The sequence below is a fragment of the Chlorocebus sabaeus genome, chromosome 16, assembly GCF_047675955.1.
Source record: "Chlorocebus sabaeus isolate Y175 chromosome 16, mChlSab1.0.hap1, whole genome shotgun sequence".
In the NCBI taxonomy this organism is placed as follows: domain Eukaryota; kingdom Metazoa; phylum Chordata; class Mammalia; order Primates; family Cercopithecidae; genus Chlorocebus; species Chlorocebus sabaeus.
Genome location: NC_132919.1, coordinates 41,946,891 through 41,962,547, shown reverse-complemented (window position 1 = coordinate 41,962,547; position 15,657 = coordinate 41,946,891). Strand labels below are relative to the sequence as shown.

Below are 15,657 nucleotides of genomic sequence, written 5' to 3'. Positions count from 1 at the left end.
GTTTGTTGCATAGGTGTGCCATGGTGATCTGCTGCACCTATCAATCCATCACGTAGATATTAAGCCCAGCATACATTAGCTATTTTTCCTGATGCTGTGATGCTCTCCCTCTCCTTGCCCCTACCAACAGGCCCCAGTGTGGGTTGTTCCCCTCCCTGTGCCCATGTGTTCTCATTGTTCAGCTCCCACTTATAAGTGAAAACACATAGTATTTGGTTTTCTGTTCCTGCATTAGTTTGCTGAGGATAATGGCTTCCAGCTCCATCCATGTCCCTGCAAAGGACATGATCTCGTTCCTTTTTATGGCTGCATAGTATTCCATGGTGTATATGTACCACATTTCTTTATCCACTCTATCACTGATGGACATTTGACTTGATTCCATGTCTTTGTAATGGTAAATAGTGCTGCAGTGAACATATGTGTGCATGTGTCTTTATAATAAAATGCTTTATATTCTTTTGGGTATATGCCCAGTAATGGGATTGCTGGGTCAAATAGTATTTCTGATTCTAGGTCTTTGAGGAATCGCGACACCATCTGCCACATTATTGAACTAATTTACATTTCCACCAACACTGTAAAAGCTTTCCTATTTCCCTGCAGCCTTGCCAGCATCTGTTGTTTCTTGACTTTTTATTAATAATAATCACCATTCATGTCTCAGAAAATTTCAAGCAATGCTAGGCTGCCCTCAAGACACACCCAGTCCACGGAGACCTCTGGTAATGGCCTAATCATCTCGTGGGGCATTTTATCATGTTTTCTGCCTTTCCATCACAACTAAGGAAAAGCTGTATAAAACTAATGATCCATGATGGGGTTTTCAAAACAGATAAGGGCTTTAACAAAATCTGGGCCCAGATTTTGTTAAAATCTACGAATCCCTAGGACCCCAGGGAAACTCCAGTGTCCAACTCCCTCAAATTCCTGACCCTCTCAAATCCTAGGCCTTCACAACAGGCCTCTCTCATTTATCTGTGAAAGAGCAAAAAAATCCTCCTCACCCTTGCCTGGGAAGGAAAAGAGTTATTGTGGACAAGAGTCCCTTTGAGCAAACTAATCGGCAATGAGAGTATTTCCAACAGAAAGGCCCCTCTCAGATGCTAAGTTTCTCCGACCATTCTCTTCAGGGATCGCTTTAGTCCTTGGAAGCCTCACATGCAAGCTTTTTCCTGAAGCTTAATCTCTCACATGTGTACTATATATTCAGCTTTCTAACATTTGTCACTTCTATGATATCATTTGATCCTCCTGCAAACCCAATGAGGATGAGTGAGTCATTTTGTGTCCAGTTTGCATAAGAAGCCATGAATTTCAAGGAAGTACCTTGTCAAGGTCATATCAGCCAAAAGAGGGACCAAACCCACAACTTCTGACTCCTAGACTGATGGCCTTCCCATTCCATCATGCTGCTATACACCCCTCCCCCCTCCTTTTCTCTGCATCCTTTGTGATCGTAGGGAAGCTGTGGTGAAGTGTGTCTGTCTTCTGTTCCGTCTCATCCCTGTTTTCCTTTTCTTCCCCTTAGGCATTCCTTGTCACCTCTAGGTATTCAGTCTCTTCTTCTTACACCCTAGGTGCCCAGGACCTCTTCTTCCTTTTTCTGCTTTTTTTCCAGCACATTCCTACTCTTTCTACCCCTAAGCATCTCGAAACACAAGGATCAAAAACTACAGGAATCAGAAAGATTGCTGGAAATGAGGCAATTGGGCTGGACTTAGGAAACAATTGGGTTCATGTAAAAACTTGTTCACCAATATTCATAGAAGCATTATTCACAATAGTCAAACAGTAGAAGTAAACTAGATGCCAAACAACAGACGAATGGGTAAACAAAATGTGGTATATCCATATAATGGAATACTATTCAGCCATTAAAATGAATAACATATGATCCATGCTACGACATGGATGAACCTTGAAAATGTAATGCCGAGTGAAAGAAGCCAGACACAAAATGCTAAATGTTGTATGATTCCACTTATATGCTATGCCCAGAATAGGCAAAACCATACAGACAGAAAGTAGATTAGTGGTTTCAGGAACAGCAGGGGGAGAGATAGGGGAATGACAGCCAATGAATGTGTGGTTTCTTTCTAAAGTGATGAAAATGGTCTGGCATTAGACACTGGTGATAGTTGCACAACCATGTGAATATGCTAAAACCACTGAATTATACACTTGAACAGGGTGAATTTTATGGCATATGAATTATAGCTCAATTAAAATAAAAAGAAACAAGTGTAAGTAAAGACTGCATTAATCTTGTCCCCTTTAAAGAGAGCAGCTCCGATTCAGCCTCAGCTAATTACAATGGAAGAATGTGGTCCCAGGCTTGAAATTTTTCAGTGTTTTGAAGATAAGTTGAAAGCCAAAAATTTCGGTAAAGTCTTTTTATTTTTATAATTTAGAAAATAATTCAGAAAATTAAATTATTTGCAGTCCATATAATCTTGGTCCTACAAAGACCACTAGCCACCATTTTGTCACCTCTACCATCGTGGATGGTTGAGCTTTCATACTCCATCCAACAAAATAAAAGTACTGTAGTTATTGAAAAAGCAACTACCTATTGTTACTCTAACAAGCTCTCAGGATCTCTGATCAATGACGAGAAGGTGGATATACCCTTCCTAGTCACTGTGCAAGGACAGCATATTTTCTCCTGAAAGACCGGCCCCAGACCCCACCTCCTCTGGTCTTCTCACTTCACATTTAATGAATATTTTTTTCAGTGTCAACTGGGTGCCAGGCACTCTTCTAGGTGCTACAGAAAAAAACAAATGAATAAGTCAAGGTCCCTAGTCTCAAGGAGTTCAGTCAAAGGAAGACAGACAGTTTTGTAAACAAATCAAGGTAATACAAGACAGAATTAAACTAGAGCCTGATAGCAGTACAAACGGTGTACTATGGGGAACACAGACAAAGCAGCTATTAATTCTGCCTGAAAATATCAGGGAAGGTATTGCAGAAGAGGTGGCATTTGGCTGAGCCATGAGGGTAGTTAAGTTAACCAGATGGAAAAAAAAGAGAGAGAGAGAAAGAACAAAAGGAAGGAGAGAAGAAGGAAGAAATTAAATAGATAGAATTAAATTAAATTGAAAGCATGATAAAGAAATGAGGCAGAAACTGGAAGAGTGGATTTCACCCTCCCTTAGGCCCACAATGGACCTTCCACAGTCTTCTTATGGCCTCTATGATGCTGGGTGAGAAAAACTTGCTTACATGATTCTCTCACACTGAAATGTGAGTTCCTTGAAGGGAAGGATCGTGTTTTATTCATCTCGGTATCATCAATATCCTAGCCACAATGACTGATACATAGTAAGTGCTCAGTAAAAGTTGGTAGAATGAGTGAATTTGTGAAACAAACAATCGGAACAGAGAGATTAGGGCATGTATGGGGAAAGAAAAAAACAATCCATTTTGACTAGAGATAAGGAACACAAAAGGTCTATAGTGGAAATGGAGGTTATAAAAGCAGATTAGAGGTCAAATCAGGTAATATGTAGAACCACAGGCATTGAATTTGGTATTAGAAGGCCTTTTTAGGCTTGGTGCAGTGGCTCACACCTATAATCCCAGCATTTTGGGAGGCTGAGGTGGGTAGATCACCTGAGGTCAGGAGTTCAAGACCAGCCTGGGCAACATGGTGAAACCTCATCTTTACCAAAACTACCAAAATTAGGTGGGCATGGTGGCACATGCCTATAATCCCAGCTACTTGGGAAGCTGAGGCAGGAGAATCGCTTGAACCCAGGAGACAGAAGATCAAGCCACTGCACTCCAGTCTAGGCGACAGAGTGAGACTCCATCTCAAAAAAAAAAAAAAACAGATGGCCTTTCTAACGTATCATAGATTGTGTGGATGAGATAGCTTCTTTCCATTCCCACACATTTTTCAGGCTCCAAAACATTTTAAAGAAGGAAAAATGACAACATAAAGGCAAGAAAACACGGAGTAGATGCTCAATGATAGTCTTTTAAAAAATTGAATGAAAGAGTGAATTACTTTATCCCAGAATGCTGTTGGTTTTTATATAACCACAGTGTACTTCTAACTCACATTCTATTTGTGGTCAGTTCTGACCCCCACATGTTTTCCTCTGATACTCTTACCTATCCTATATTTGTAATCTTGGGTGTAGGTCTTTACAAGCACATTTTCTTATTAAATTTCAACCCTAATTATCATAGGCTTATTTTTCCAATGCATAGGGTCATTTAGAACTTTATTACTATTTTCCAGAAAGGCAAAACCATACCAAATTTGGGACCCACAAATTTGATGCACACATTCTTGATTTCTTTGTCCAGAATGTCAGTAAATAAGCTGAACAGACGGGTCCTCAGGACCAATCCCTACTGGACCATCACTCAATAATATGTCTACTATTTATTCACCATCTCCATTATGTACAAATCTCCCACTCAGATATTCAGCTTGGTAAAAGCAATGTGGTCCAGATTCTATTTTTCCCATGTTATCCAGTATAACAGATTACACTGGAGACTTCTCCCTGGTCTTGGAATCCTGTTCTACTGCTATAATAAATTAAGGTAATCTGTATGGTTTGCTCTTCACAGAACCATGCTGACTGCTCTTTAGTGTCTCCAGATTTCCTGGATGACTGCAAATTGATTGTTTGATGGTTCTTTCTCGTTTCTCCTAAAGATCAATAAGTTGGCGGTCTTTAATTACTAGGGTCATTCTATGTTTCTCCCCTTCCTGTTTCAAAGACAGCCATATTTGTCCTTTTCTGGTCTTTAGGGACTTCTCTAATTCTCCATGACTTCTCAAAAATAATGACCTGTGAGTCTGTAGCCACATCTGCTTGTGTAGCAAGTATCCCTAGGGTGCATATCATCAAATTCAGTGGATTTGAATACTTCCATTTTTCCTTTCCTCATTAACCATTTCTCTCCCTTTGATTAGTGTTCATTTCCCAAATTCCACCTTGACTGAATTTATTGTAGTCAACTACTTACTTGTGATCTAGGCTATAGAGACAGGATAGAAGACATTAAAAAGTTCAGCCTTATCCGTCCTGGTACTAATAAGAATTCCTTCTTGATCATGAGATCAAATTTTTTCTAGCCTGTTTTTTTTTTTTGTTTGTTTGTTTTTTTTGGCCAAGTGATCTTTTAAAAAATTGTTTACATTTTGCTTTTCTGTGCATGCTTATTAGATGTTTCTCCCAGTTGTGACCACTCTTATTCTATCCCTCTTCTACTATTCCCTTATGGTCTGTTTAAGGTATCTGGCCTAATTTTCCACATGTTGTATACCTATTTTATACAGAAAAGCACTGCATACTAAGGACACAAAGCAATGAGAAACATAGCCTTACCATCATTTCATAGTACAGAAAAGTACTGGGTACTAAGGACAGAAAGCAATGAAAAACATAGCCTTACCATTAATTTCACAGTCCAGTTCAAGAAAATAACACGAAAGAAGAAAAATATAAGTACTCCTTCTGCTGTATGCCAACATTGCCTCTATTATAAAACTGATTTCAATATATTGTGATTATCTGTTAACTTGTCCTTTTTGACCTCCTCAAAAGTAGGGATGACATCATATTCACCTGAAACCCCAATGTCTCACATGGTGCCTGACACATTATAGGGACTCAATATGTGTTTGATAAAGGATGAGACAGAGGAAACAATACATAATAACATCTGTTAGATGTTGCAGATGGCTAATTCAACAGAGGAAAGATCACTCCTTCAGAGTATGATGATCAAGGAAGATCCCATACTTTTCCATTCCATATAGAATTCTATAGACATTTCAATGTTTGTTTTCTCACCTTCCCTGAATTTAAAGGTAGAGTTGATTCCCTTTACCTTACCCTTTCAAAAAAATATTTATTTTCATTGGTATTATTTTTAATTGATGAATTATATTTGAATATATTTGTGGGGTACAAACTGATGTTTTGATATATGTATACAATGTAGAATGACTGAATCAAGCTAATTAACATATCCATCACCTCACTTATCACTTTTTTTGTGATAAGGCACTTGAACTTTACTCTCTTAGTTATTTAACCCTTGTTTTTTTGAAAACCAGGATATGCTCTAACCTACAGGAAACTTTCTCCTATCATAAGTGTATTAGTCCATTTTCACATTGCTATAAAGAACTACTTGAGACTGGATAATTTATGAAGATGTTTCATTGAATCACAGCTCTGCAGGCTTAACAGGAAGCATGCCTGAGAGGCTTTAGGAAACTTACAATCATGGCAGAAGGTGAAGGGGAAGCAAGCACGTCTTACCATGGCAGAGTAGGAGAAAGAGAGTGAGGCAGGAAGTGCCACACACTTTTAAATCATCAGATCTTGTGAGAACTCACTATCATGAGAACAGCAAGAGGGAAACCCACCCCCATGATCCGATTACCTCCCACCAGGCCTCTCCTCCAATTCAACATGAGATTTGGATGGGGACACAAATCCAAACCATATTAATAAGTTACCTGATTCACCACTCCTAACTTTGTGTCACAACTCCCCACTGCCTAAATGTAAAAAGTTGTACCTACTGATATGGGGGGATGGTATCTGAATCTTGTAATTATTCATTATCTGAGTCCCTGCAGTTGTATAGAGAATCAAAAGTCACAACCCAAATAGTTCACTGGAGAACTGACCACATAAAAAACAAGATTCCATTTAAACATCCCTGTACTTAACTTGGTTGACACTTACTATTGAATCAACAGCTTTGTTCAGTCTCTGCTGTTTTTGGAATATTATGATGTGACAATAGAATGCAAATTCAGTGAAAATCCATTACAGGGAAAAATTGAAAATCTTGTAAAAGATACAGAATTCAGTGAAGCTGATGATGTAGAGATCTAATCAAATAACATGCAAAGTCACTGATAACTGAGAATCTAGAAGTGGTAGACCAGTTAAGGATTGCAAAACATAACACGAACAAGGATTTCATAAGAGTGTGACTTGAATATCAACATTTTGTAAAAGATGCCAGGAAAAAAATGTGAAGACTTCAAATACTTTTATAAACATTATCTTCTTCATCGTTACATTTTAAAAGTCAAATATAAGTAGTAGCATTTTAGCTATCATACAATTTAGTTTTAAAAATTAAGCCAAAAAAGAACCAGTGCTTGATTCACTCTTTCTTCATTCTCAGAATTAGTGCATAATTATAGCTACAACTTAAATGTTAACATAAAATTCAATAAACCTCTTGGCAGTACCTTTTTAATTTTCAAGATAAGGAGCCTACTTACTGTAAAATTTGGATTCTGTTTTAAATCGTTTTACTTAAACGACTTTTCCATTTTAACAATCCAGAAATTACAAAGCTTCCGTAACTGTTCTGTCAGCTTTTACACTTGCAAATATCTATTTCTCACAGCTAAACATTAAAATCTTCAAGGACAGAAATTATCAACTCTATTTTTCTTTATTAGCTGCCTCCGCCACCACCTATTCCCAAACACAACTCACACATCTACGCTGGCACAGAAATCTTAGGCAAATAAGCATATAGAATATATTAAAAACTGATTACTGGCCAAGAGGAGAATTCCCCTGAAGGTAACAGTAGCTGTGCCACCACTTCCCCAGCATTCATGGTATACCTGAGGTTTCTCACCTAATTACTTAGTGACAACTCCTTTCATCCATGACCAGCCTGCCTTAGAAAGGAAAAGGATTTGAGATTGCCCTTCAAGGTGTTTTCTTGTTTTCTTTTTTTTTTTTTTACTCTACAGGATATTCTCTCCTATCACAAAAGGAGTCATCAGCGTCTCTCTCCTGGATTATATCTGGGTTACCTAAAGCTCTGTAGCTCTGTGGATCAAATCAAAGTTCTCGTTACCCAAAAGTTGCCCAACATTCTCTGCCACGTAAAGATCCGTGAAAACAATAACATTTCTAGGTAAGTGATCAGGAGTTAAGATTTTCCTTGTGATGAAACAGTGGCTCAAATGACCAACTTGATGTTCCAGAAGGAAACTGAAGTGTTACTTCCCAGTGCAGTTTTTACGGTGAGGTGTCCTCAGGTGCCACACTGGAGCAGGGCAGAGCTTAGTTTTGGGTTTTTTTGTTTGTTGGTTTTGTTGTGTTTTGTTTTGTTGTTCCTGTTTTTTGAGATGGAATTTCACTCTTTTTACCCAGGCTGGAGTACAATGGCGCAATCTCAGCTCACTGCAACCTCTGCCTCCCTGATTCAAATGATTCTCCCGCCTCAGCTTCCCAAGTAGCTGGGATTACAGGTGTATGCCACCACGCCCAGCTAATTTTGTATTTTTAGTTAAAGACGGGGTTTCACCATGTTGGTCAGGCTGGTCTCGAACTCCTGACCTCAGGTGATCCACCCGCCTCAGCCTCCCAATGTGCTGGGATTACAGGCGTGAGCCACCGTGCCCAGCCAGAGTTTAGTTTTAACGCTAGAATTACGAGAGCTTGCCTGATGGTTGGTGAAAGGCATGAGCCCATTAAAGAAGACACTGTCCTTTCACATTCCTCTCTGCATTACTCATGGTACAACCATTGATGTTCAATTGGTTACTGAACAGCTGACCTTTTCTTTCAACATTGCTATTTCCAGGATATTTTCTGTATAATCTAAAACAGTCATGTTCTTTTTGTTTTCTGTTTTTATATATGGCCTATAGGAATAGATTTTATAGAGCCAATGATTCCCCCTATCTTAAAATATCTCCTCACCCTCATTCTCCCTAACTCTAACTTTCTGGCCTGAGGACCTTGTATGTTTTCTACAACCCTTATAATTCTCTATGGAAGAAAAGAAGTAACAAGGCCCGAGCTTCTGGAAACTTACTGTACAGTTTGGCATTTGGTGAATTACCCTGTTAGCTTTGGGAAAGTTGCCCAATCTTGGTAATCTGGCTCAACTTTACAACCCTCATAGCAGGCCTCTGAAAGTCTGCTATAATGAACTGAATTGTGCTCAACATAAAAAAAGAAAGAGAAGAAAAGAAAAAAAGGAAAGGAAGGAATAGACAAGAAAAAAAAAAAAGAAATTATCCAGAATTCTTCAGACCTCAAAGGGCATAAACTAGACACTCCCAAAGAGTATAAACTAGATTCCAGTTACACTCATGGCTTTGCTTAGCCAAAGGAGACCCTAATTTGGTCGTTTAAAATGTGATCCCTCAAGTGGCAAGACTTTATCAACTCTAATGTCTCACTAGGTTTCTTAAGTATTGCTTGATGACAATGGAGGAAATGAGGAGGAGGAGGAAGAGGAGGAGGAGGAGGAGGAGGAGGAGGAGGAGGAGGAGGAGGAGGAGGAGGAGGAGGGAACTCACTACCATATTCTCTCCTTTCACTTACCAACTACACCTGGATTTTAAGTCTGCCATCTGGTGGTCACTGCCACAATCAACATTCGTTATGGCCTCAGTCCTTCCCAAAAGGTTACATGGTTCATTTGTGGGTTGACTTAGTAATAATTACACTCATCCATTTTCTAGATTTGTGTCTTAAAGGCTTAGACTCCATCTCCTAGTGGTTATACCAGTGAATTTTCCCTTGCCAAGGATCCAGTTTTCGTTTGTACAAAAGATTCCAGTAACCTTTTCTCTGTCAGTTCCATCTCCTTTATCCTTCTAGCAGAAACTGATTAGCGGTAGGTGTTTCACGATAGTCCTACCGGTAATTTATTTTCCACCTTGATTACAAACCCTATTTTAGCTTTGTTGTCCTTTAGGTTTTATGAGTGCATATGCTAGTCACAAAACTCTCATTTTGTTCCGTATCAGTGATGGGAGAAAAAAAAAAATAGTTCCCAAGCAGGTTCTCGAAGATTTCAATTATTTGTGAAGCCAACAGTATGCCCAGATTGAAGTAGGATTTAATTTTGAGGGTTTTTTTTTTCTTACTTGGACAAAGGGTAAATTTTCCATAGTCTTGTCCAGTGTGAGACTTGAAATGAAACAGATATCTTGAAAACAGAAACTTTTCTAAGAGGGTAGTTAGTTAAAAGAGAGTGGTTTTTGATGAAAAGCTCATGCCACAATCAATTTGGTGTTCTGACCCACAGATTGGAGGCCAGGTTGGTAGAGCCCTTTGGGGAAAGCCTCGGAGAGTTTTCACTAGGGTGGGAACCTATGTCAGCACCTCCTCTCTTTCCATCCCCTGAAAGGAGGGCTTTCCTTTCCTCTCTAGCCTGCTCCTGAGAGCCTACTGCTGCTCCCTGCAGAGTTCGAAGAAGAAACTGGGCCAACTGAATGTGTTTAGAGACTTGTGCTGAAAGACCTGTGGAAACAATGTTACCCAAGAGGCATTTACCTTGATCTTTCCAAGCTCCTTTTGAAGAGCAGTCTTTGGGGGCAAACCAGATGTGCTTTCCTCCCACTGCCATTCTTTTCCCTTCCCTTCTGTGTGACATTTGGAAAAGTTCATTAGGAAGGATTATAGAGCATGCAGAATAAAGACACAGATGACTGGTTCGTAAGGAGGATAGAAGCAGTGATATGCGTCCCTTGGTTCCTTTTATTGGAATTGTCTGGTGTTCCTGTTTGTGATTCTCCTCAAACTTTTGGAAGGGGAGAAAAACCAAAATATCCTCCATGATTACAACAGGCCAGGGTTGAAATGTGCCAAGTGGTTTGTTGCCTGAGTTGGACCAGAGTCCTGTGGTTACTAAACTGCAGAATTAGCCAGCAGATGCCCCTGTGGTAAAATGTAGGATCTTAGAATTTACAGGGGGTCTGCAGAGAAAGAAAAATGAGGACAGTCAGGAAATTATTACAAAATATTTGAGAATCCCAATCTCGAAAACTGATTCATACAAATTGGGCCTGCTGTTCTGAGGTATATGTGGTTTCATAGGTGAACTAAGCTGAAATTAGCAAGAGATCATTTTAAGCTCCATTTGGGTGGCAAAACGTTCAAATTTCATGAATTACACTGAGTTTTCACCACCGAGTATTGGTTATCCAGGTTCTGGACACATACACTAAGAAAGTTCTGAGCTGTGTTCTGAACTTTTGTTGTATTTCTAATTTTAACTTGACTCAACATACAGAGAGGAATGGGAATGGATCCAAAAACTTTCTGGCTCTGAATCTATGGAAAGTGTGGATCATACTTCTGACTGCCCCATGCAATTGTTCTTCTACGAGCTCCAGATGGCAGTGAAAGCTCTCCTTCAGCAGATCAATATACCTCTACACCAGGTACTAGACTTTACCATTTTTATCTTCTTTTTTTATGGCTCATGGAAACTGCATTGTAACATTAAGTCTGGGGGGTGTGTGTGTATGTGTGTGTGTGTGTGTGTGTGTGAATTTTCCTTTACTTAAACACCACCTTGCATGTCCATGCACGTTTTGAATTGATGCCCACAGGTAGACACAAGCTGCACTTCTGCTCCTTTCCTCCAGCTCCTCTGTGTTGGACCTCGTCCACGTTTCTGGACCCCACTGAACTATGGTCTGGTTGGCAAAAAAAAACAAACAAAAAAAATCAATGACTAGTCTACCTTGAAAGCCAACCAGACTCAGCTTCAAAGCTTCAAGATAGCATAAAGCAAAGAGAACATACAAATAAATAAAGGTGTACTCACATGTACAAATGATTTCTCTAAGAATAGAAGGATGATGGTGCTATAATCTACAGCAATGTCCCAAGGATATGCCATGCTATTTTTTCCCAGAGAACTTTCTGTCAAAATTATTGTCATATCTAAATCAAAATACACAAATCTAACCTCCACTAATAAGCAACTTCAAGAAAAACTGTTGGCATAAAGGAAAATAGTAAAACTTTGTTAGGCTCTGCCCAATAGGTTAACATGAGGTAGCATTATTAAATTTTGCGGGGGGGGGCCTATGTTCATCAATCCTGCCTCCCTCCCCAAACACACACACACACACACACACACACACACACACACACACACAGTGAACCAAGTTTAGCCTGTTAACTGGGAGACCATTATAGGAGTGACTGGCTCTTTTTAAATACAAGAGAGAACCATGAATTGGCCTCTAACCCATGGAGGCAGAAGGATAAATTCGAGTTCTAAGAATGTCCTTCCATTGGGGTGCTCTTTTGATTTTAAGTCTAAAGCAGCCAACACTAATCAAGACTAAATTGCACAAGATGCCGTAAAGACAATAGGGAAGCAACTGGATTATTCTAGGGGTGGCTGTGTGTTCACTAGGAGAAAAAAAAAGTAAGAGCTCTACTTGTGACAGTAGATACTATTAAAGGGTTTCTAGGACTTAGCAGGTTTGAAGCAGCTCGTATTTCATTGGTGACTCTTGGGCTACATATACATGTTGGGAGAAGGCTGCCTAACTGCCTAAGAGTGCATACAACTTTTTTTTTTTTTTTTTTTTGGATACTTGTAAAATTTTCTCAGTCCTTGGCCAGAAACTACGTTTTTCCCCCTTAACCAACTTAAATTGAAGCGAGTGGATTTTTAATTCAATCCATTTTTGTTGCTTCATGTAATTATAGTCATCATTTTGAAAAGCCCACAGAATGCAATCATTTTCTGCTTTTATAAGAAGCATAAATGTTGTTTTCAGAGTTTATGTGGAACATTACTGCCTTAAATCTTGATTTTATATAGCATTATTAAATGGGCTGAACCCTAATATTTATGTTGTATAAAAATTCCAAGCTTGAAGTTGTGTAATTTTGTTAGATGTTTTATGCCAGTTTGGTGTTGTTTATGTAAGTGCCATGTTGTAACTCTCCTATTTTTCCTCCGCGCGTGTCCCTCTGCAGGCAAGGAACTTCCGCCTCTACACACAGGAGGTGTTGGAAATGGGTCACAATGTGTCCTTTCTTCTCCTGCTCCCTGCCTCAGACGACGTCTGTACAGCCCCAGGACAGAATAATCCTTACACCCCACACTCAGGGTTTCTTAACCTCCCTCTTCAGATGTTTGAACTTGGTATAGTAGCTTGTTTCACCTAGAAATATTAACCCAGCCTCCTTATAATAAAATCACAAAGTTATATCTGTTCCCCCTTGTCCCAGTGGAGGGTCAATAAATCACATGATGGCTTTGGCAACAACCCTTCCTAGAACTGTGTACAAGTCTGAGAAAAAGCAAAGCTCCAAGACTATGTGCCTGAGCAATAATTATTGAAACCTAGCAAAGGCCCAGTGGAGAAGAAGGAATTCTAAACAGAAAGTTCAGTTATCAGGCTGGACTTCTTGCCTCCCTTCTGCTTTCTTAAAACATAAATATAAAAACCGATGTTTTCATGAAAAGCATGAAAAGCACTGCCCCTTCTCTCTCTCTGTCTCTCTCTCTCTCTCTTTCCCCTTCCCTCTCTCTCCCCACTTCCTTTCTCTCTCCTTTCCTCCCTTTCTCTCTCACCCTCCCCACACCCCCAACCAGAGAAAAAAATAATAATGAAATTAAAATGTAGAGTGTGTATCACTTTGGAGGCGAAAAAAGCCTGTAATTTTAAGTAGCACTGACTTATTAAATAGACTCTAAATTTCTGACAGACCATTTGAGAAATGGACAGGGTCTTCCAGGATGCAATATTGTGATTTTAATGTGGGATTCTGAATGGTGGAAGATCTTGTCCTGACTTTCAAAAATGAATAGCCTGGGCTCCAGTTTCTCTACTTTTGCAGAGACCCCTGCTGCCCACTGAGATTGTGAATAGGGAGGCTTTGTCGCCTTCCCATGCTTCATCTTGAAACAGGCCAGTAAGAGGCAATTAGCAAGAGTTCAGTCAGTTCAAATGAATTGTACCATTCGCAGGAGGGTGAGTGAGTGGGTGGGTGGAATGGAGGCAGACCCTCTTTGGATTGCTCCCCAGTCACCAGACTTAAAAGCAGACAAGGCCGCTGCCTGATGTCTCATTTGAGCCCTGGGCATCTGCGTCTGAATTTATCCCTCAAGGATGATTTGCTTAAGCCTCTCAGTTTCCCTTGCTCCAAGCACTTCAGATGCCCGAAAGCTGATGAACAGCAATTATTGTTTCTAGAGGAGGGAGTATTCTTACAAGAAACTCAAATCAGACTTGTAGACTGGGACTTGAGAGTCCTAGTTTCCCTATTGTATGACACTGGCAATTGCTTAACCTTTCTACACCTTTTCTGTGTCACACAATTAATCACATTGGCCATACCACTCCCAAGAGGCCTAGATGTGAATATGACCATTTAATGAGTTCCTCAGCCAAAAAGCATTTTTAGTCTGTAATATAACAACACTGTTTGGGGCAGGGTATTTCCATAAGTGTCTATTGGGTGCCCACTGTGGAGATTTAGAGGCGAGTAAGATGAACGTTCTTCCCTCAAGGGGCTTTCGTATGGTGGCAGAAGTAAAATAAGAATACAAATTATTATAAAACAAGGAAGAATATGCCAGAAATTGGAAGTGTTAATATTGAAAGGAAGATAGCACATTTTCTCAAAGAAGATATGAGAAAACCTTCTTGGAGGGGAGGATATCTGATATGGGATGTTGAAGAACAAACAGGATGTTAATAAACATAAACAAAAAGAAAAGCTTTCTTTTGGGGCGAGTAGAATGAGCAAAAACATGAAAACAGAAGAATTCAGAAAGAATTGGGAAGAGAATAAGTGGTCCAGTTTGGCTAGATCAGAGAAATGTGAGGAAAAGGTGGGACATAAATCTGTACAGACAAGGTGGGGCCATATTAAGCAATATCTCCAGCATCAGGCTGGGGAATCTGTTTATGATAGATGGGAAGCAGAGGTCAAAAACTTCAAAGATTATTTTATTCATCCAGTGTTAGGGTAGGAACCAAAAACAGAAGAAAAAAGAAAGAAAGAAATACAGATATTTAAAAAAAAAAAAAAAAGAAAAAGTTGCCCAAAAGTAGGTAACTATTTAAATGAGAAGAGAAGTCTAGAGAATAATCTCATTGTTTTCAGCTTCAGTGACTATGAGGCTATTGCTGCCTTTATCAGAAGTAAGGAAATCAGAGGGGAAAAATAGAAGGAAGTGATGCTTTTAGCTTTGAATATGTTGAGACTGAAGGTGCGAAGTCAACATCCAAGTGGACATGTTTCACTGGCAGTAGAAATGCAGGAGAGAAATTGGATACTAAACACAGAAATCTGTCCAGTGTCTATTAATAACAGCTGAAGCCATGAAAATGAACGATTTCCCAGGGATATATAATTGACAGAGAAAAGAATTAAAGAAAACATTTCATTGGAGAGCTAACCAGGATTCCATTCTGTGTTAAACAGTCATTGTTATTCCATGATTACAGGCAAAAAATACATGAAATTCATTCCCCCATGCCTCAATGGCTTTGGTGGGAACAGTCTACAACTTGGTATCAATCATTAGAGTACATGTGACTCCTAAGGCCCTGAAGGTCCAAGCCTTGCAAATATCCTCTCTAGTCTGTTCTTGTGAGGCTCACACACTCTTCCTGAGTAGCCACCCTTTGTCCCACTGTTGTTATTCTCCATTCTATAATTTGGTGAAGTCTGTTAGCATCCATTTCTTTTCTTTTTTTTTTTTTTTTTTTTCTTTTTTTTTTTTTTTTTTTTTTTTTTTTTTTTAATTATTGTTTTTTTTTTTATTTATTTATTATTATTAAACTTCAAGTTGTAGGGTACATGTGCACAACGTGCAGGTTTGCTACATATGTATACTTGTGCCATGTTGGTGTGCTGC

The 15,657-nt window shown here is 39.3% G+C and overlaps 1 protein-coding gene across 1 annotated transcript in view; it reads left to right on the top strand.

The window, feature by feature from the left end:
• The window catches only part of ANKFN1 (ankyrin repeat and fibronectin type III domain containing 1), a 162,011-nt gene that overhangs the window by 107,776 nt on the left and 38,578 nt on the right, over positions 1-15,657 (top strand). The window contains exons 12-14 of the mRNA XM_008011401.3: positions 7,766-7,932; positions 11,050-11,200; positions 12,762-12,930. Of these exons, the coding sequence (XP_008009592.3) occupies positions 7,766-7,932; positions 11,050-11,200; positions 12,762-12,930 (487 nt within the window). The remainder of the gene's footprint in view (positions 1-7,765; positions 7,933-11,049; positions 11,201-12,761; positions 12,931-15,657) is intronic.